We start from the raw sequence: 22,990 nt of genomic DNA on the forward strand, positions 1-22,990 counted from the left end.
GGGTTATTCTCAACATTTCCCTGCCATAAGACATGGTTTTCAGGGATTTTGCCATTTGCGGACTGTCCCAGATTCTGCCGACTTACAGAGACAAGAAGTCATAGACATCCCCAATCATCTTTGTTTTGACACATAAAGTTGATCATCTGGGATGGTTAGGGACAAATCCACGGGGACAAATTGAGAAAATCGGGAGTTTTATTTATTTAATATTTGTTTTTTTTCACGACCCAGATTTTTCGCAATAGCCGGCAATCATTCACAACATACTGGCAAAGTCTGGGATGGTCAGCAAGCAGCAAAATCATCGATTGTCTGGGAGTTTCCCAAGATATGAAACCTACAATCGGTGACATAATTAGTTGACACGTTGTGTTGCTATCGTAGTTTCAGTGCACCAAAAAACACCACTCTTTTTTTCTCGCATTAAACTGTGAAAAAGACCCCAATCCCACATCCAATGTTGCTTGTTTATAACTTGAGATCAAAGCAATTGCCGTACAACATTGTTTGGGGGGGAGGGGGGCTGAAAGGACAAGCGAGGGGGGCAAAAAGGGATCACAGTGACTAAAATAGGGTGTTAAAAAGGTAAATGTGTCAACAATTTTGGCGCCGATTGTAGGCCTGATGGTTCACCAGAGACAACACTGAGTAAGCACAGGAGGCCTGGAAATGTTTCTGGCTAAAACATAGGATAGATGCATAATAGCTTAATTCATACATCATCACTTTCTGTCCACCGGATAATCAAAATCTCCTGAGGTTGTTGTGAAACTGAATTAATGTTTCCCCACATAAATCAGAGAAAGATGACGCACCTGGTTTATAATAACGGTCCATTATACTCAGGGAAAAAAATGAACCATAACCATGTGCCCCAAATGGTACCTGCAATGCAACCAACAAAGAAACTTACAAACTGAAATTGCAGAATAAATTATAACAAAACAAATCTACACCTCGCCTCATCCATACTCTCAAGGCCAATTGTTCAAAGCTGGGAGCCAATAAGATCTCAAACTAACAATGCTTAAGTCCATTTGCCAAAAGTGGTCCGCCACACTTGCCAGTCTTTAAATCATACACGCCATTTTGAAGGGATGGTGCTGCAAAATCTTAAAAAATTATCACTCTGAAACTTGTACATGTTATTTTGAAGAAATTCGAAGGACTAGGATAAAACTTATCCTTCAAATTGGTGCATTCTGTTTACCAACTGACCTGTATGGCTGGCCATTTTGGACAAACTGAAAGTGCCCTTTGTTAGTGGGAAGGAATTTTGCTGCCAATGGCTGATTATTTGCCACTTTCTCCACACTGATATCATACTCAATACCCCTTACGGGCCATGGTGCCAGTGAGGGAATCAAACCCTGACGGCCTACTACTACTGCTATGCTGTGACTCCACCACTACAGTCTACTGATAATTGTATTCGTCCTTGACTTCCAAACCAACAATTACTACAACAAGCAACGTACTTACTTTTTGAAGTGAAGCTAACCAATCCATGAAGTAGAGCTCTGGGCCATTCGCGTCGTCAAAACCAGCTATCAACATGTTGACCTGGTATGCAGACTGGGAAACACATGAAGGAAGAATTAACAGAAAGCCTTTTTTTGTCAGTCTTAAAAATTATTATTATTAAAAACTGGATCATTGTATAATGCAATTTGAGCGATTTGATTGGCTTAGCGGCCATGGTATATGAGCAATTATACCCTGCTCGAGAAATAGAGACCATTAAATTGTCTTCAAATTGACTTGCAAAGCGAAATGAGCAAAATCTATTAATATTTCTTGATTGTTTTTAATAAAACAATTATTTCACTCACACTTGTTGGATATGAGATGATTATTGCCAGCGCCTCATTGGCTATCTATCATCTCATATCCAATGTGCGCTTGTGGAATAATAATTGTTATTATATGCAATGTTAATATTATATTCACTGTCACACAACAGTACAACTTGAAGTGGTTATCAAACTACGTTTTGTTCACTAGTTCTTGCTGAAGTCATGAAAATAAGTTCAAGACAATGAAATAATTAGATTAGATAAAACGATGTCAAGAAAGGCATATTTACTGACAAGAATAAATTAATCACCAAAATGCCTGAGAACCTCTAATTTCTTAAGGAAGATGCCTACTTATTCAAAGATATTTTGCACGGTTTATGACTATGCGGGAGAAAAGAAGGTGTCAGCAAGGCCTTTTGAAATCTAAAAAGAAAATTGTGGGTAACCATACATTTTGTAGACAATTTGGTTATTTGCATAACCCCGCCCCAATCAGATGATTGACAGAACAGAAAAACCCAAAATCCCTTCGAAGTTTGCAAGATGTGCAGCACGATACAACGAATTTGGCTGTAACAGTGAAAAAATACTGCTGCATTAGGAGGCACTCTCCTTAAGAACAAAAGAAAAAGTAACAAACAGTAACAAGTGATACAAATACAGAAAAAGTCATTATTTTATTTTCCCTAGAAACAGCACAAATATTTACTTACAGAGCTACGTAGAGAGTCTGCCAAGTTACGTCTTGTGAAATTAGCAGCAGCGTGGGGTGTAAGCTCATACCCTAAAAATATTGCAAAGTTAAATTTATTTTGGTTTTTAATCAAACAAGGAGTGAAAAATTGGACCTGCCTTGATGCAGGTATTAGCTGTTGCCTAATAGGAGCCTGATAGCCTGGGGTGCCCAAGAAAATGCACTGGACACCTAAATTTTTTGCAGCAACCCCTAACACTTTAGATGTTGGGCTCCTAACTTGTTGGCTTTTCAGTGTTGCGAAAAAAAACCTGGCAAAAGTAAGGCTTTCTTTTTGTAACCATTTAAATTACCCACTCACCAATATTCTGTTCTGCACTCAAGCTACTGTATATTTGGAAAGTACACACTGACAATGGACTACATTCCAGTTCCTACATGTAGATTATTTGTGCATTAGTCACATTAATTGTACACTTTGGAAAAAAGCTCACCATTTTTCATTTTATAAAGCTGTATATTTTTTTCCATGTACTCAGCAAACTGAACTGTGTCTCCTGCCTCGCCAGTCACCAACATCAGTAACTTACTGCTCAACTTAAACATCTTATCCTGATCTGAAAACCATAGTATTCATGTTTAGTATACAACAAACCAGTCGATAGTATTTTGGCACACTCTCATTGGTTACTCAGGCTCTAGATAGTATAGGGGTGACCCTAAAAGCCGAAATGTTGGAATGACGGAATGATAAAACAGTGGAACAACAGAATGGCGGAATGGCGGAAAAAATCACCCCAAATCCTAAAAGACGGAACAGCAGAAAATCACTCCAAAATAGTAGACTCAACCTGTCAAAAAACAGGTGAACAGCATGTAGATGTAAAAGAGTTAAAAAGCGTCAATTAATTTTCTATTGTAGTTGATTGCTATGGCAATAGATGAGAAATAACTGCTGTCCGCTGGATGCACATCTTCCAAGTTACAATATCTCTGGTCCGCCATTCTGCCGTTCCGGCTTTTAGGCTTTTAGGGTCGTCAATAGCATAGTCCAACCTGGTCATCCTCAGGGAATGGCTACGTGCGTGGCCACTTAACAATGGTACCTCATAATATCTAGGCATTTTTTTTTTTTTTTGCATGACTATGCTAAGAAAACAGATCTTAGCAATGGCTTTTCATATCGAAATCCAAAAAGGAAAAGTTACTTATATTTTTCTTTGTCTTGTGCAGTCTCCCATTTCCTTACTAGGGCTATTAAATGCTCAGTAGGAATTTCATGGGTCCTCTTAGCACTTTAAAATACACTACAGAGTTAATAGCCTGATCCATAATTTTTATACAGTAAGTTACTTTGATAAATGTGTAGTCTGAAATGTCAGCCGTCTCCTCTCCCTAACCCACAGGGGGCGCGGGAGAGAGAGACGTCTGAATTCCGAGCGTTATAATGTCGTCCATTGACGTCACGTACTTTTGCGAATATGGTAGGTAGTTTTTGATTGGTTCTTCCCTAATTAAAATAGATAACCATTTCTTATTGGTCGGACTTACGAAAACAGATATTTCATTTCGGCGGCGAATATAAAGTGTTGACAGGCCAGACACAACTCGTATAAGTTCATGGTGTGAAAAGTGACTTCTCGTTTAACGTGGTTTTGCTCTCGCGAGTATATCTCTTAAAGATTTTCCTTTTTGGTATGAGATAAGTGGGAGGCTCTTTCAATATTTCTCGAGCCGGGTGGTAAGTTGTGAAGATGGGAAGAATTTTATTTCGCACTTTCTCGTTTTGTTGTAAAGCCGACTTCCGTTCAGTGAATTTAATCTCAGAGGTTATTTTTTTCAATGAGATTGTGTTGATGGCCTCTTGCCTGAAGGCGCGTTTTGAAGTTGGTGGTATTGCAATAGCATAATTTCATTGAGTAGTTGATTCTCAGAAGTCTCAGCGATTCTACAATCATGCGGGAATCCTTGACATTCGCACGCACTTTAAACCTACAGAGACCTTCCAGTACACATTTTTCTTCCTGCCACCCACCGGGGTCAGGAAAAGACTAATAAAAAATGAAGCCCTGAGACTTCTTCGAAACACCTCCTCTGCAAAATCATTCTAGTACAACATCATCCACTTCAAAACGCACTTTTGGGCTAGAGGCTACCCTCACAATCGCATTGAAAAAATAACCTCTGATTTTCGCTGAACGGATGTCAACTTTACAACAAAGCGATAAAGTGCAAAACAAAATTCTTTCTTTTGTCACAACTTACCACCCGGCGTTGCCTAACCTCAAAAACATCTTGAGGAGCAAATGACTTTTAATTCAAAACCAACCATTGCTTCGAGAAATATTCTGAAGGACCTACTCTTATTTCATACTCTTATTTCATACAAAAAAAAAAAAGTCAAAAAAAGCAAAAGCATAACGAGAAGTCACAACCACATTAATATGAGTCGTGTCTGGCCTGTCAACACTTTATTTACTAGTAACATTTATCGGAACATTTTTCAATTCATCTTCGGTGGAAAATGAAGTGCGATCCCGTACATACATTTCTTGATGCTTTGTCTTCAAATTTTACGGCTTACAAAACGCACACAACCTCCTACATTATGCATGCTGCAATGCTACCATGCGCTTCCATGACTCGTGGCCGCCATTTGGTTTCAAAGGTTTTAATTTATGCAAATTTGCATAAATCACTGTGTGACGTCAACGGACGACATTATAACGCTCGGAATTCAGACGTCTCTCTCTCCCGCACCCCCTGTGGGTTAGGGAGAGGAGACGGCTGACATTTCAGACTAATAAATTTGTACATGTAGTACAGCGTTTCTGGTATGTAGCTAGTGCAGAACATATTTCAAAAATATAACCATATTCACAGACGGTCCTCACTTGTCAAAGCCCCAAATGAATCTAGAATAAGCCCTGGCATTATAAAGTTACATTTGTTCCAGGGACAAAAACACAGAAGAAATCGTCATACACAAAGCAAAAACACTGAGTCATGATACAACATGAGTTTCTTGCCTCATGGCGGACGGGCTGTCAGTATTATTTCATGTCATAAAACGAACATTTCATATAATTTTATGCGAATAAACAACAATTTAAAGAGCCCTACCATCTTTCATGCGGATAATACTTCTCCCACTGGCAGAATCGCTAGCTACAAGGACAAAATCGGGTCCCTGAATACCTATCAAACACTCCATTTTGTTCAAAACCCCTGTGACTTAGCGACCACGCTGAATGATGGGCTCTAATATCAGCGGATGTACTGGTACACACATGCCTTCAACTCGTCGAAAAGCAAGATGGCGGATCAGGCATTTTAATTTCCAGGGGAAAAATTAATTTGGTTCAGCAGAGCTTTATATACATTGCAGAAATGCCGAGCGTAAGAATCAACCGCAAAGCTTGTTTTGTAGCCTTGTTCGCTGGCGTCGTTATATTACTTCTTCTACGTGAAAGCTTGAAATCTGGCCATCAGGAAGTTCACGTGATAAGTTCAAACATTAATACTGCCTCATCCATCTTAGGGAAGTACGGAGAACTGCATACCCAAGAGAAGGCTGTAAAAATCGTAGCAGCTGTTCTTGTCATTGCTTGTAACAGGCCAGAAGTCAAAAGATGCATTGACAGTTTACTGAAATATCGACCCTCGGAGGAGAAATTCCCCATAATTGTCAGCCAAGATTGCGGTCACCGGGAAACAGCTGGAGTTTTAGCTGATTATGGGAAAACCATTAATTATATAAAACATCCTGATTTATCTGACATTACTCTGCCTGGAGCTACAGGGAATTTAAAAGGTTACTTCAAACTATCAAGACATTACAAGTGGGCTTTGACACAAGTTTTTGACGTTATGCATTATGACACTGTTATTATAGTTGAAGATGACCTTGAGGTGGCTCCTGATTTCTTTGAATACTTTGAAGGTACTGAGCCACTGCTGGAAATGGACCCTACTCTTTGGTGTGTCTCAGCGTGGAATGACAATGGAAAAACCGCGAATGTACAGGGAAATGATTTGCTGTATCGCAGTGACTTCTTCCCTGGTCTCGGGTGGATGTTAAAAAGAAGCTTGTGGCACGAGCTTGAACAAAAGTGGCCGGCAGCATTCTGGGATGACTGGATGCGACATCCTGACCAAAGACAGGAGCGTGCGTGCATTCGGCCAGAAATCCCGCGTGTAATAACGTTTGGTAAGACAGGTGTGAGTAATGGACAATTCTTTGATGAGCATCTCAAGTACATCAAGCTCAATGATGAGTTTTATCCCTTCACAAAAACTAATTTGACTTTCCTCCTCAAAGAAGAATATGACCCAAAATTTATTAACATGGTTTACAAATCGCCCTTGGTTTCTTTTGAGTTCTTTGATTCTGGCCAAGTAATGCCTGCTCCATCTGTGCGAGTCCAATATGAATCCGAGGAGACTTTTGTGTCTTTGGCAAAGCGGCTTGGGGTCATGGATGATTGGAAAGCTGGGGTACCTAGAATGGCTTATAAAGGTGTCGTCAGCTTCATGTTCAAAAGCCTAAGAGTTTATTTGGCACCACCCAGAAACTGGAGAGGTTATGAATTTCACAAATGATGCAAGTTTTTTGTTTGACACTATCAGCCTCTTCTTCTCTCTTTCCACTCCCCCCTCCCCACCCACCCCTGACTCTTTAACCCCCTGGGGTGCCACTAAATTTTATTGTGAGCAAATTTAACAGTCAAATGTCTTATTGGTCAGGCCTTGCAGAATGCCAACTACCCCACTTTCAAGACAAAGGTAAAAGCAGTTTTGGAGTATTGACCAATTATTAACAATCAATGGCAGTTTTCTATGGTCTATACTCTTACAGAGCATAAAATGTTCACTGCCAAGTTTTGAACCAATCAGCCAATCAGTGCAAGAGGGAATTTTGACAGTTATTGTAAAAATTGATTTGCATTGTTGACCGCTTACCCTCCTATAGCTACACAGACACTCTCTGGTTTGTTCATGCATTTCTCTGCCAAATAGCGTCAGTCTCTGCATGGGAGGCCATTGACTGATCGGCACACAGTTTTGTGGCTGGATTTGTTTGGCATTTGGAATGGATTATTAAGGAATAGAGTATGAAATCCTTCAACTAACATTTGCTGTTTTGTTGTTGTTGTTGATGGTCAGTTTCCCAACAACTGAACATTCAGGGTAGTTCAAGTTAGTACTATGGATTTAACCCAATGTCAAATGGTGTCAGTATGCTCAGGGATGGCTGTTCTTGGATATGGCGTGAGCAAATCCTGAGTATGACAAAGTGTCAGTTTAGGAAACCATCCCTTGATATTTGATGGTGTTCTAACTGAAAATTTGTTTACATCATAAATTAAGTTACAGAGTAACTCATTAGGTCTTATTAAGTATCAACTGTTATTTCCAAAAATGAGTTGTTATTGAGTAAGAATTTAGTAAAGTTTCAGTAATCAAACAATGAAATTAATCCATTACTGTGTATAAATTCCAGAACAAGATGTTTAGATATTTTTTTAATCACGGTAGATATAGAAGATCTTGTCAAAAATATAACATGAAGCAGTCATGAAATTCCGAAAATGAGTTGTTATTGAGTAAGAATTTAGTAAAGTTTTAGTAATCAAACAATGAAATTAATCCATTACTGTGTATAAATTCCAGAACAAGATGTTTAGATATTTTTTCAATCACGGTAGATATAGAAGATCTTGTCAAAAATATATATGTTACATAAAGTAGTTATGAAATGTAAGTAAGGGACTTAACATTTTTAAACTTGCAAAAACAGTTCTTAAAGAGCTACATTATGCAAGCCATATGACAGAAAATGTATCATTGAAAAGAAGTCAGTATGTAATAATTATTTTAAATTGAAATTTTGTAGACAACATACAAAGCTATAGACTTGACATGTCTGAATTTTTTATACTCATTTATGATTGAGATGTAAGTGACAATGATAAAAACTGGTAATAAAATTTAAACATATTTAAGAAAAACAATCATGGAAAGGTATTTTATAAAGTCTAGGAAAGCTTTTAACAACTTGATATTAGAGAAATTTAGAATTATGTTTACAGCAAATGCCAGAAATGAATATGTGACCATGTTTAGTTTCACGGTATAACTGTTTTCATTTTTTTTTTCTTTTTTTTTTTGAGGTAGCAGCGAAGGCCAGAATTATTTTGCATAATAATTATTATTGTCATCTATGTATTTGATATTTTTTCCAAGAAAACATAAAGGCGAATCTCGTGTTTGCTGTTTCCTGTAAATGTGATTCTAATTCTCTCTATTGTCCAAGGAAAACAAGTCCTGAGATCAAAGTCTTTGTTGTACATTGTCTCTCTTCAATCAGGGTACTATTTTTATCTTTTATGAGCATTTTCTTTGCTTATTTTGGGAAAAAGTTCAAAGGTAGCCTAGAAATGAAAGACAGGACAAATTACATGTAAAATGGTTCATAAGAACAAGCAATTATCAGCTATAAAATTGACTTCACAGTTGATGTTACACATATCCTGGGGATCTTGGGCAGTAAGTTGCTGAGGGTAACCTAGTAACAGGCAACCTCGTTCCCAGGGGACGTGAAGAGGAGAGGCCCTGGGAACGAGGTTGAGTAACAAGGAGCAGTTGTGGTGCCCAGTTAGCTCAAATGTTCTCAAACTCATTAATAATTCATCAAGCCAAAACAAAGCAAATCACTACTGTGGAGGAGGTTTAGAAATGTGATCTTAATTATCATAAAATTTTGTGAACTTTTGCTTCGAATTTCTCCAAGAATTATCAATAGTTTGAGAAGCCGTATCAAACACTCGAAAGAGTGTTCCCTCCTATTTCCAAACACCTTGAAGTTGGTTAAAAACTCTCGGCTGCGCTGCATTTTCCAACCTACTTCTCGGTGTTTGGAAATCGGAGGAAACACTCTTCCTCATGTTCGATATATTACATGAGCACCAGACAGTTGGATCAGAGGAGGTCATAGGTTTGAATGGGGTGGGGTGGGGGGGGTATTCCCCTATATAAGCTATATAGGCGGTGCAGTAGATTTTGACCATTTTGGTCTGAAAGTCTGAAAGTGGGTATGGATTCTAGAAACCTGATCTGAAAATGGGTATAAATTTAAGAGGCAAGGTCTGAAAAACGGTGTCAGAAATTTACATATTTTGGTCTGAAATAGGGACCTAAAGGGGTTTTCAAATAATCCACGCTGTTACTCCCATTGAGAGAGAAAGCATAAAAAGAGGAATGTACAGAGCTCAGTATATAATTAACACACCAGAAAAGGTAGTCTCCCTCACAGCCGTTTTATTGTCGTCACGCAACGCTCCTCCCCAGGACCCAGTTGTTCAAAGCCCGATTAAGCTAATCCTGGGTTAACGTGAACTTTGATTAGAGTATATTTACTAATCCATAAGGATTCGTCCAAAAGATTTTTGTCCCTTAGTTTTGCCTTAGACTTTTCTTTACCATTAGCTAAAAATGAGCCTTTAAAATCATTTTTAATGAGTGAGATGAAAACCTCGGTTGACTTTTAATCGGAGATTAGCGTTAATCGGCCTTCGAACAACCCGGCCCAGGAGGAGTAGGAGGAGCGTTGCGTGACGACACTTCAATGGATTGGAGGCGATCTGAAACTCAGAGAAAGGACTGGTGAGGAGTGAACGAAGAACACTAGTTGCTAGGATACAAGGATCCCAAGAGACGCGGGCGCAGAAATTAACATAAAAGTTCCATGAACAGAGAAGAATGTTTGGACGGTGGAGATGATCTTCAAACATTTATTTCTTCCATGGTTTCTGCGCTAGATCCATCGCTTTGGAGGTGACTCCAAAGCCTTTTCATGGCGCAGAGTAGGGAAAGGAATAATTTTGTTCCAAGGACAGCCTGTGTTTCGCCGCTTTGGAAGCACTCGGCGCCAAGTAATGTCGTAACTTTGAGAATGCGGCCGCCGCAAACTCCGTTCACTTCGCTCGACACCTTCATGGCAGCGCACAGTCCTCGGCGATTTTGCCAAGCAAGGCAAAAATATATTTTAAGTAAGTACCGTTTTCATCTTCAGTACTGGATATAAGCTCTAGACCGCGTAAACGTACATAAAATCGCTCGGCCGTCCGGCCCGTGGCAAGCACAGGATATAATACACAGTAATAATCCTTTATTTTTGCAATTGCATAGCGGAAATATGTTATTTGCTTTTTTTTTCTCGTTGAAGAGCCTTTGGCTGTGGATAAAAGAATAACTGATGCTGGATATGCCCCTGTAAAACAGAAGACAAGAAATGATTCGGGGTAAGTCAATTACCGCTTACCAGTTTGCCAAGTAGCTTTACAGAACTATCGATCCGCGAGTGAAGGTTTTGCAAACCCCGCTGAGGTGTTTTTGAAATAACCAATTTTGTAGAGCAGTTGTCCTTGTGGGAGGCAATCTAGATACTTGAATTAGCTTTCGTTTCTGTAATTACAGGGAGAGGATGGTGGACAAATTGTTATTATATTTTGTGGCTCGGCGATCGTTTTTGTAGTTCTTTACCAAAAGCAAGCTTAAAAATAAGTTCTTAATAAGCTTACATAAAAATCAATCTCTGTACCTTACTAATTACTTATATAATTATGTACAAATATTTGTTTCAATGTGTTCTAAAATGACTCGAAAAAAGTTAAAACTTATTAATTTTCCTTAAGCCACCATCGAGCTTTGTAATATTTTTAAAATAAGTAAAAATAACGACCAATCATCCTACTGTTCACTCACCTTATGCCTGAGGAAATTTTGACGCCTGAATTAATTTTGCGTGAATAGTTTCAGTCTTGTATTGCAAAAATAATAATTGTTTTTGTGATAAAAGACTGAAACTATATCACACATATACCGGTATAACAGAATCTTGAAGTCACAAGGTTCAATTGAGTTTTAAAGTAGTTTTGTAAATATATTTTGTGGTTTTTAAATAAACGAAGTAACGATGAGATCTTAATTAAGAATTAATCTTAGACTATTGTTTGCGTAGCAACTCTAGAATGTCTTCAACAAAAATGAGTAATGAAGTGCTTGTATCAATTGGTTGTACATTTTAAACCAACAGTGACAATATTTGACAACAAAAATAGTATTTGATAGTTTTCCATCCAAATACTGGTTTTATGATCAGTTTGTTTTGGGTGAATATCTGTTTAGAAGCTAGGTCTAAATTAATATTGCCTCTGGGGTTTTCTGACTTAATTGTGATGAAAAACCAGTGTCTTCTTCTTCTTAGTTATATTTAGACAAGGAACAGTGGGAACCAAAGCGCAGATGTCTGACTGTAAGGCCACAGACGGCAACTGCAAGTTAAATATTTGCCTTTAGGTGCATAAATTTTCGGATGCCATTGCTTCTGTAATGTCAACCTAGTGCACACCAAAACAAGAGTTTTCCAGTCCTCGACAACAAGCAAAAAAAAGTGAAGAAAGATAAATATTTTACTTCTAGCTGCTTACTCTGTAGAACATGAACACCTGTGCTTAAATTCCTGGTTACCAAAGGAAAACAGTGAGGGAAAAAAACAGAGGAATATCTAAGTGCATGTGTGCAGTTTTTCACACACAGATATATATTCATGAACCTAGTTTAATGGCCTTAGCTCCCACGAGTCTCCTGTAAGCTCAGTGGTAGAGCATCCAAACTAGTAATCGGTTCCACTCCTGATAGGAGCACTCTGATTTTTTTCCGAGTATGCCTGTGTCATTTCCTGATTAAAACATCATTTTCAGATATAATTTATATTCCTCTCTGAATTTTTTTAGGAGTGGGGGGTGGGGGACTACAATGTACTTTCCCTGTAGCTAAATGGCAAGAGCGTCTAACCACTGTTCAGAAGGTTGCTTATAAAAATGTAACAATGACATTTTAATAATTACAAATTTGAAGAGCATTTTTTCTCAGCAATCCAAAACGTGTTATATTTAAATGAATGACTAATTAAAACTGTAGCATTATATTTATAAAAAAAAAATATCTATCTCCAAAATGTACATTTTTAAAAAGGTTTAGTCCTTACAAATTACACTTAAAAATGTCAGCAGATCCAGTGTTCTTAATGTTTTCCGGCCAGCTGTTCCAAGATAGGGTGGCACAACGGCACAGTAGCCATAAGATTTTAAGGTCCTGAACTCTGTTTGGGCAAATCATTTTTTGTCTTTTTGGTTTCGTTTTTGAACTCCCATGCTATTATTAATAATAATAATAATAATAATAATAATAATAATAATAATAATAATAATAATAATGATAATAATAATACGAATCAACAAGTTTTTCGAAATTGGTTTAACTATAAAAGTTAACATTAAAAGAGAGCGACGTTTCGACTGTCCGACGGTCATTTTCAAGTTCAAAATGAGAGGTAAAATATGTGCTTATATACAATTATACAATAATTGGCTTCACGAGTCGACACTTACATCAACGTGTGGAGGAACACAAACGATCAGCAATTGGCAATCATGTAAAGGACGAGCATGGACAGGATCCAGAGACCATTAAAAGCAACTTCAGAATCCTGAGAAAGTGTCAGAGCAAACTCGACTGCTTGATCTTCGAGATGTTGTTTATTCACGACCTAAAGCCGAAACTGAACAAACAATGCGACTATTCGCGCGAAGTTATTTGTTTAATTATTTCACTTTTAAATACCTTTTAAATACCTTTTATCGTTTTTAGCATTCCTTTGTATTAATCATTCACGCTATTATTTTTTATATTGTTTAGATGTGAATATCTTAGAGCTTTTTAAGTCAGTATCTCATTAGTTTTTTCACAATTGTATATAAGCACATATTTTACCTCTCATTTTGAACTTGAAAATGACCGTCGGACGGTCGAAACGTCGTTCTCTTTCAACGTTAACTTCTATAGTTAAATAATAATAATAATCATCATCATCATCAGTGGAAAAAAGCCCTAAGTGACATCTGATCTTATGTCGAATTCTCCTTTGCTAATACAAGGAAGAACAAGGCAATTTGCTAGGAGAATTAAGCAGTCAATCAGATGTCACATAAGGCTTTTTTCCACACACCCCTTCAATTATAAATAATCTCTTCATTAACATATTCCAAGCAAATTGCTATTTACAAGTTAAACGCAGAGAAAGGAATCATTAAAACCTATTTACAATTCATTTTGATTAAAAAAGAGACTACTTTCATAGAGTTGCAAAGTTACAATTGTATGATAATTATCCTTATTTGTAATAAAAAAATCATCTGCTCATATTCTGACTTAAAAATATTTGGAAGTAAAAATAAGGTCCTTAAGGAAAAACAGCTCTTATAAAAAATAATAATAATAATAATAATAATAATAACACTAATAATAATAATAATTTTTATTAATGATCTGTTAAACAGGAGACCCAAAGACAAACTTATTACAATTTACTCACCACCAGTTGTTGTTGTTTCCTTAGCAACACAAGATCAAACCATGTTCGTCAGAAGCTAAGCCATAATACCCATCGAAGCCCACAAAGCAACAGCACAAGTGCAACAAATGACAGCAGCAGTGAAGCAGATAACAGAGTTCTAACACTTGGAAAATGTAAAATAAGCAACGAGGAACTTCTCTCAAGTGACGGATCCTCAGAACTGTACAAAAGTAGCTTTTTTCGGCCAGGGCCAAAGATCCCATTAACGTTTAATCGCAGCACGTCGATACCAACAATGCCTCGCAGTGCTAGTGATCTTATTGCTATTGGAACAATACCAATAACATCTCAGCGACAGACACCAGTTAAACCCATGTCCAGGTAGGGATGCAAATGCCTGAGTTTATAAATTGAATTTTAATTATGTATTACATGTAGAAAATATTAACTTAAGTCTTTTAGGTCTTGTAAGTTCACATATTTCTGTTAGCCTGGCCATCTTTTGTAGATGCTTAGAGGTGTACTTGGTTGTCATGTAGGCATTTTTTTATCAGAGTGAGAAGGGCAGAGATTGAAGGCCGAGGTGTTTACCCATTGCCAGCAAAAAAACTGATTGGGACCCCTGTGGAATAATGATAACATTTGTTTTCAAAATTGCATACTAACCAAAAGACACTTTTCATTTATGCACCTACTATTGAGTTTTCCCTGAGGGTGGGGTGGAGGGGAAGCACCCTAGGCAAGCAGACCTTTTTTATGATTCATAATTTGCCCAGGAAGGTGACATGGTATGTTAGTACCACAGTTCTAATGCTACGTGTTAAACAAACACGATGTTGACCACAGATGGCCTGCAGGCTAGTAGTTCCGATATTTTCCGTTATGATGATATGGTTATGGGGAAAGGGGCAGGGGGGGGGGAGTGCTTTATATTGGAGAGAATTTTGTGTTTCAAAATTGGTGGGGCTTGAAAAATGTAATTAGAGCCCAGTAAAGTTTGAAACACAACACCTAAGTATAAGTCCTACACTCCATGGGCTTATAATTTTTTAAGGGATGTGTGTGTAAGTTTTTTTTTAGGGGGGGGGGGAGGGAGTTTTATTTTAAGTTGGGCCTAATTTCAGAGGGCCTTTTTGGGAATTTTATGGTGCATTGGTTGATAACCAAGGGAGTATGTTGAGTTATTTTGATTTTATGTTTAATGCTGTTACAGCCTAGGTGTTCCTACAAGTTTAAAATATCAGCAACTAATTATTAGAACAAATACAAAGGACATGGATGACAGCAATCTCTTGTTAGTCAACACTGGGATTTTGTTGCAAACACTTTTAATTTTTTTTCATATTTGATTAGCTGTTATTACATCCCACACAGTGCACTGCATTTTACCAGAGAATATAACACTTTAAGTGGTTCCTTTTTGCCAAATGAAAAAAAAGGTAGTATTGTTGATCAAGATCTGACAGCAAAGCAGATCGATGCCTCTGTTTGGCTTGTTTTGTGTATACATGTAGCAGAGATCAGCATAATTTTATCTTTCGACATCCCATACCATGTTTACAGTGCATTACTTTGTTTTTCCATGCTAAAGAGTGGAGAGAAGCTTTTCTTCTTTCTTGATTGCTCTTTGTGGTAAATTTTTATGTCAATAACAGTTCTATTGGTAATATGCCTTAAAATCTAATGCTTAAATTTCCTAATATGCTAATTTCAAACTTAAACCCCATTTTCAAAAAGTTCATAAAAGAACATCTGCCTCGACTAATTAAGTTAAGTTGTACCAAACAAAGGACAAATTTAATTGATAAGCTTACTGTGTCAAAAGCTACTTACCAGCCAATCAACTTGAATGAAACAAATTAATTTTTAATAGCATGTAGTTCATAAAAATTAACCCCAATCATTTTGCAGTCACAAATGATGTTTTGCAATACGTACTGTTGCAAAAAAGTTAAATCTTTGCTCTTTGAACAGATCCAAGAAAAGTAAGATTGACAACGTATTGAAAAATGTGACTATAATTACTTTAATGGTGAAAGTAATTTTTTTTGTGGTTCTTCTGATAAATGACTGTTGTGAATGTGAAAATAATATTTAACATTTCAGATCTTCCTCTGAAGAAGATATTCAACCTATGCCCAAGTCCAAACAAGGAGGCCTGTCAGTTAATTTTCTTATATAATATTAATTTTATAATGTCAGTTTAAACAAACAGATGGTTAACACAATTATTTTAAGCAGGGTGATGCATAGTAGTCTTAGAAATGTTTGTTTAAAAACATTCCGGTTACCTAGTTACTTTTTGTGTTACTTGAAACAAGTAACATGAACCTATACCATAAGAAAGCACAAAACACATGTAAACATAAACTTTATTTAAGCTTTGAATTTAAAGAGTAGCACACAGGGCTAATGTCTTTTGAAAAACCTTACATTTTTGAAAAAAACATTAATTATTGTTGTCAGAAAGTGTGCTCCAATATTGAATAACAAAATACCAAAAAGAACTTGTGATTTAGCAGGCAAATAAGAAAGCTTCCCACTAAATTAATTTTTTTAAACTCAAACAAAATACTTAATTTCAAGAATATTAATGTAAAGTGTTTTATAATAAATTGAAATAATTTAGTGTAAAATGTAAATAGTTTGTTAAATGCTGAAGTCTTAAACAATGTGTGCTCAACAAAGTCCAGTGTCACTGCAGTCACACAAATTGTATGAGTAAACAAAACAATACTTAAGTAATAGTTAAAATGTTGAAATGTTTCCAATAAAATTTTCAAACTTTAATGGTCATATTACCATCTCACATCTGGCTTTGCTCTATATCTTTCTTTCTTCAGGTGGAAAACAAAAGCAACATTGAATCTTAAAGGTAAGTTAAAAGAGTGTTACTAACTTTTACAACAGTACCTTTCAATAACATGTGAGCTCAATAAATAAATAAAGAAATAAATAAATAAAATAACAGGAGAGGAATTCAGTATTCATGTTGATTGCAAGTTGTCCTTTCTTCCACTCAGTAAGTAGTGGACTTTTATAACAGGACAGCTGAGGGTTAGAGGATGGCAATAATATGTCTTTGTGTGAGCAATGTGACAAACAATTTTTGCTTATACATTTTGGCACAATCTTTGGCTGGATAGAGTTATCTGCACTTTGAACAACCAGGGCCTGGTCATTCACAAAAATAAAAAAAAGGTAAAATTTAAATGTGAATTATTAAGTGCCACACTGGCCACACATTACGGCAATATTGCTGTCTCCTTCCCTCAAGCGTCCTGTTGCATTAATAAGAAGTCAACTGAATGCATTTAAACTGAAATATTTGACTTTATGTCAGAGTTCACTTTTATTCTAAAGTACAGTAACAGCAGACCACAAGGTGCTTGTGCTTTTTCTGGGTTCTGTTTTACCTGCCATGAAAAGAGCAGCGGGTGAAACGAAAGCTGAAGAAGGCGTCTGTTCTCACAGGCTATGCACTCTGGAATGTTGTAACTTACTAAAAGATTTTTGATCAGTTTGTGGCAATGTTCTGGTGGCTTTGAGTTGTCCATTCATTTACAAGGTCTTTGGGATGTAGTTATTCACACAGATATGAAAGCTGACAACTCTTCCTTGTAAAGTTCTTGCATTTTCACTGCAACAAACAGAAAGCCATCAAAAAGTTGGAAAAAGCCATTCAAAAACTTGTTACTCAACACTCAACCCCAATTTTTGGGAGATTATGGGAAAGCTACAGCCAGCAACCTCAAGAACCATCACCATATACCTCTCTCTCCTCCTCCTCATTCGTAAAAAGGAGTGAAAAGTCGGAAATGGGAAGAAACACGGAAATGGTGAAAAAGTGGCACAGGGGTGACGGATGACCCCCGCATTTCTCATTATTTTACTCTCCTTATTTGTCTCCGCTCAAGTGTGAGGCCTCTGCAGATGAGAGAGGAGCTACTGCTTTCCACAGCAACTCTCCTCCTTCTTCTTCTTGTAGAAACAGTATAACTTGCAGCGATGTGTAAAGATCAAAGACTGATTTCTTCAGACTTTTCAATCCTTTCAATTATGCAGTCTGGTTGTTAAAAAACAACAGTTACTAGAACTAAGAAAAGTTGAATGTAAAAGTTTCTTTCAATTAGCATAAGTTATGGTAACACTTGAGAAAGTTTGCGTAAACTGAAAATAACTGTGTGTTTCCACATAACTGTGTGTGTTTCCACGAACATATGGAAACACATTTTCTGGGTTATTCATAATGGTACTGCACCCAGTTGTTCAAAAATCAATGAACACTAGTCTACTCCCTGATTCAAAGTTAACCAAGGTTTTCATCTCCCTCGATCGACATTAAAATTAAACTTGAATCAAAGTTCATGTCAACTCAGGATTAGCTTAGTTGGGCTTTGAACAAGTGGGCCTTGGTATGTAACTTAGGGAAGTGGTCAAAACTACTATACTTGAACAGGACCCACCAAACCACAAAATAGATGGTGATCCCTGCTGCATCCCCTTTCCTCAAAAGATGGTTTCTTTATTGCATAGCCACCCCTTTATCCAGCAGTAATAAATGACAATGAGACTCAATCCTCACTTTTCGTGTTTATCTAGTACCAATGATGGCTATTGCTAGCTGAATATTTCTGTGTCAGCTCAAATAAAATTTTGTCGGTAATGTTCATGAGATGGGTGGTGTCTTGGATAACCCCATATACCAGACAAGGTGGGTCCTCTTCGAACAAACTTGTTATGACTAATTCCCATAGAGCTTTTGTCCCGAGAATGATGTATTATTCAAAGTGACACAGCAGGCATACTTGGAAAAACGAAATCCGAGTGCTCCTATTAGGAGTCGAACCTAAGACCTTCCGATTACTGGTTCGGATGCTCTACAACTGAGCTACAGGAGACTTGTGGGAGCTAAGGCCATTGAACTAGGTTTTAGTCCTCTAACAAAAAAACTAACTTACCTGTTATACAAAATTGACAATTGGATTGTTTGTTTTTCAGGATGCAAATATCCAGACCCCATGGCAGGAGCTAACCCATCATTCCAGGCAAGAATCACAGAAATGGCCCAGCTGGAAGTAGAAACAATCAGATTTGAGAAGACAAAAAAGACAAGAAAAAAAGCATCCAGTTCCTAGCTACAAAGACCATTGTAGACTGCTAGTTAGTAGCTAGTTTAAGATTTTCAAATTTAAATTATTCAAAGTTGTCAACGTACAACTTGAGTGTTTTATAGTTGGTTTCAAATTTTTTTTGTCTTTGAAACTTAAAATATATTTAATGTACAGACACTTGTTTAGTGAGGCAAGATTAATCGTTTTTGCAAATGAATGTATTTTAAGTTTTGGTTTTGGACAAAACAATGTGTAAATATACAAAGCATATATGTACAGTTTTTTGTCAAAACTTCTACAAACAACTTGTTACACAAAAGGAACTTTGATAAACTAAATAATTTTTCTGGATGAATGCTGACGTTTTAGTGTCCAATTTTCCAACACAAGCCATTAAGAGTTGCTGTAATGTGACTTGTAGTTATTTTAGCAGCCCAAGAATACTGTGAGTGGCTAATCAACTGTAAGAGTGCTACATTAGAGTGATGGTGAATCGTCTTCCAAAAATAATTGTGCATTTTTCAAAATTTTAGTGAAATTTCTGGGCTCTCACTGTCTCAATATTTTCATGAAGCTATCTCAGAGTCTCGTCTCTTTTTGCATGGCTGAGAAAGTCCCGAGCTCATAGAAAAGAGTGCTACCTGTGCACATCGAACTTACCACTCTTCACCCCTTATAATGATATTATGATCCACTTTTTCACAAGAGTTGGGGGATTTCTCAAGCAGAGTTGTGCCATTTGCAGCAACGCTTATTTCATGTCACCCCAAAATGCATAGCCTATTTCAGATGTAATCCGGTCCACTCTAATTTTTGTTTCACACAAAATACGTTTCATGACATATTATTGACAGTCTCGATTCCTCTAGAGGGAAACTTAAGGTTTACAATTCACATTTTTAGTTACTTGAAATGAATAGAAACAAGTCATTATAATTATTATTTATAATGGTAGACGTTTCAAAAAATAAAACAAGTATTAATTAAAAATAAAATAGTCGTCCTTCACTTTGGGTAGTATTGTAGAGGGCATTGACCTTTTAACTCCTAATATCAAAGATCAAATTCTCCTATCTTGTCCCCATACTTTTCTTATAAAAGTACTGGGGAGAAGTTATTAAAATATCAAAAAATTTCACCTTGAGTGATCAATCCTTAACTCTCATGACGTCAGAGGTTGAATAAGCATTGATATTACAAGGAGAAATTTGATGCTGATCACTGTGCTTAAAGGGTTACAGTCCAAGAAACTAGAGCCAATAATAATACTTATAGCTTGCTTGACATCCAGTTGCAGTTGCAACACTTGTCTAAGGGTTCATTCGAGGACAATTTTTTTTACACTAAAGATATGGTTACCCAATTTAATAACGCTAAAAACGGAAAACAACCAAAAAAGACAGACCGAAAAGAGAAAAAAAAAGAGAAAAGGTTGGCCCGAGACCCGAGAAACGGGAACATTTTCCTTTAAAAATGCAAAAAGGAAAGAAAATTTACAGAGGTCGTGTCGACAAAGGGTTGCGTATATAACACCCCAGGACCGTTAACATTTTCATTTAATATTTTGAAGGAAAAAGCTACAATCTTGGACAGAATAAAATAAGAAATTAACCCCCCCTTCCCCCAAAATTTACGCGCAAAGCAAAACGCGCCATTTTTCCATCATTGAAATGGGGGAGGGGTGGTCTTAATTTTTCTTTTGATCATTCAATCTTGGACAGAAAAAAATAAGAAATTAACCCCTTCCCCCCTCCCCCAAAATCAATGATGAATTCGGGCGCAACGCAAAACGCCGGCGACATTTTTCTATCATTGAAATGGAGGGGAGGGGTGGTCTTAATTTTTCCTTTGATCTGTCCAAGATTGTAGCTAGAGAACACTTAAACGAAATAGTTAAAATGTTTTTTACTTCACTCCCACATGATTTTATGGCCTCTTAAAAGGCAAATTTGTGTAAGCTGGACACAGTCTGATCTGTTAGCTGAAAATTTAAACCGTCGAAAAATTTCACGGAGCAGAATCTTTTTTCCCAAATTTACGAGCTGCTGCTTTCCCAAAATGCTAGCTGGCTTTTTTTGCACTTTTAACAACGTATTTGCACATCCGAAAACAAAGAGGATTACGTTTTTGGCCATGCGAAGGTTTGTGGTGGCCTTTCATAAAAGAAAACGCAAGTTTTCCTCACAACTTACAGCCGACAGCCATTTTCAATGCTACGTGTACAGAGGACTATCTTTCGACATGCCTTGTAACCAGGGGTGCTTACCATTTGCAGGAAAAATCCGGTTGGTGCAACCGTTGCATAATGGTGAGGGATTTTCCGAATTCGACCGACCAACCGGATGAGATTGCGCTTTTACCATTTATCTATCAGGCGTTTCGTCCCGCTCTAGTCGGAAAAGGCCTTGAAACGGAGGATTCATTCAAATGGTAAGGGATTTTCCGCCGTTCCGTTACGAATGGAAAAAGAGGAGTACCTCTGAGGGTACTCCACAATTTCCGGACGGAATTTCCGGAAAATTACCTTACCATTTGACTTCAAACCGAAATTTCTCGAGAGCCGTGCGAAGTTCACGGGTTAACACATTTATCAGCCATTTTAGGTCAGTAGATGTAGTTAATTTGTCGTTTCGCTTGCCGATAAGTGGAAAATTTTCCGACTGAATAGTTGAAACGGCCTTTCAGATATTAAAATTGAAAGGGAAATGTTTGATCTCGAGACAATTCTTTACTCAATTATTTGGAAGCGCTTCTACGTCTTCCCTCTCACCCCTTTTTTCCCCGAAGAACATTTAAGAGCACGCGACAGATGGTTCAATTAAGTTGAGTGTTTTGTCCACTGTTAAATGAACAAGTCTCCTCTAATTGTTCCGGGTACCCGCCTGTAATAAACGAGAAATCAATTAACGGTACACCTGATTTAGCATTCATAACACGTTTCTGTGCAAAAGCTTTACGGGTACATGTCGAGGGATGGATTGCTCACTTCTAATGAACTGTTATGTCGTTCGCTGAGAAGAAACAAACAGGATTTTCCGCGAAATCAATTTTTAGTTGTTAAGGCTGGGACGTCAAAAACTCCATGTGTGGTTGTTTGTTCTCTGCCGCGGGATTCTGGAAAGTCGCTGGTTGTCAAAAATGGAGTCAAGACTTCACTCGACTTTGAAAAGCTCTGTCTTTAATTGTCAGCCACACTTTCAATGCCATTTAGTTTTCTCTCACTGAATTGGTGTTTTCAATCTTAAGTTTCCAGAGGTGATCAAAGTCGTCTTCTTTTTTTTTTTTTTACAAATAGCAACACGTCGCTAGTCTGGAAGTTTTTGAGGGTAAGCATCGATTCAAATACGAGATATATCTTTGAGAATGTAAAGGTGAACTCCCTTTGCAAACAATCCCCGGCCCCAAACAAATCGTGAAAACCTCTGGTATAGTAGACCACGGTGAAATTCGGTGGTGATAAGGCCTAAAAAATTTAACAGGTGTGTTGCGTGCTTGAAAAGGTGGCTAATTAACTACAGGTGCCATTCCTATAGAAGTTATCAACGCAAAAAGCAAATAAAATTGCGTGTGAAAAAGTTCCTGGGAAACGAAACCCTTATTTTTACACGTAAGAGAAGGTTTACAACACTCTCGCTTGTAATTTCTTGCAATTATCGCGTTCGATGATGGTTTAACAATTGAGGGCTCGGGAAATGACAAAATTGTGAAAAATTCAATCGCCTTGAAATTGCAAAATGACTGAAAAGAAACATGGTGTTTAAGCGCGGACAACAATAGGAAAACAAATAGCTTTGTGGGAAAAGTCCCTAGGAAACCAGTTATTGCCTCCGACGTTTCTCGATTTGTTTGCATGTAACTAGCAGTCAAATACACGGTTACGACACTAGAATAGCAAGTGGCCATCGACCACATGACTGTCGAACTAATCTTAAACAGTTTACAATTCTTTATCTTAGACCTA

General features: G+C 37.3%; 3 protein-coding genes and 1 long non-coding RNA gene across 5 annotated transcripts in view; 2 read left to right on the top strand and 2 right to left on the bottom strand.

Moving 5' to 3' along the window:
* LOC146476391 (proteasome subunit beta type-2-like) overlaps window positions 1-5,769 on the bottom strand; it is a 6,955-nt gene extending 1,186 nt beyond the window's left edge. The window contains exons 1-5 of the mRNA XM_085114567.1: window positions 5,620-5,769; window positions 2,991-3,113; window positions 2,516-2,586; window positions 1,486-1,578; window positions 819-888 (exon numbers count right to left, since the gene is read on the bottom strand). Coding sequence (XP_084970693.1) covers window positions 819-888; window positions 1,486-1,578; window positions 2,516-2,586; window positions 2,991-3,113; window positions 5,620-5,710 — 448 coding nt within the window. The 5' untranslated portion in view covers window positions 5,711-5,769. The remainder of the gene's footprint in view (window positions 1-818; window positions 889-1,485; window positions 1,579-2,515; window positions 2,587-2,990; window positions 3,114-5,619) is intronic.
* A 13-nt stretch (window positions 5,770-5,782) lies between these two features.
* LOC146476392 (alpha-1,3-mannosyl-glycoprotein 2-beta-N-acetylglucosaminyltransferase-like) lies at window positions 5,783-8,074 on the top strand. Its single transcript, XM_085114563.1, has one exon. It carries the CDS (start codon window positions 5,887-5,889, stop codon window positions 7,096-7,098), a length of 1,212 nt encoding a protein of 403 aa, XP_084970689.1. The 5' UTR covers window positions 5,783-5,886; the 3' UTR covers window positions 7,099-8,074.
* Window positions 8,075-10,182: 2,108 nt separating this feature from the next.
* On the top strand, window positions 10,183-20,278 carry LOC146476393 (uncharacterized). Of its 2 annotated transcripts, XM_085114565.1 has the most exons (6): window positions 10,183-10,547; window positions 10,724-10,799; window positions 13,958-14,296; window positions 16,022-16,075; window positions 16,759-16,790; window positions 18,917-20,278. In XM_085114565.1, exons 1-6 carry the CDS (start codon window positions 10,352-10,354, stop codon window positions 19,051-19,053), a joined length of 834 nt encoding a protein of 277 aa, XP_084970691.1. In that variant the 5' UTR covers window positions 10,183-10,351; the 3' UTR covers window positions 19,054-20,278. The 2 variants fall into 2 exon arrangements, with proteins under 2 accessions (XP_084970691.1, XP_084970692.1); XM_085114566.1 differs by lacking the exon at window positions 16,022-16,075 and having other exon boundaries at window positions 10,196-10,547; window positions 18,917-20,273.
* The window catches only part of LOC146476394 (uncharacterized), a 31,893-nt gene continuing 27,811 nt past the window's right edge, over window positions 18,909-22,990 (bottom strand). The window contains exon 3 of the long non-coding RNA XR_014865623.1: window positions 18,909-18,987. This is a non-coding gene — a long non-coding RNA (uncharacterized LOC146476394). The remainder of the gene's footprint in view (window positions 18,988-22,990) is intronic.

The sequence above is a fragment of the Pavona decussata genome, unplaced genomic scaffold (genome assembly GCF_977016875.1).
Source record: "Pavona decussata unplaced genomic scaffold, jaPavDecu1.1 SCAFFOLD_77, whole genome shotgun sequence".
Lineage (NCBI taxonomy): Eukaryota > Metazoa > Cnidaria > Anthozoa > Scleractinia > Agariciidae > Pavona > Pavona decussata.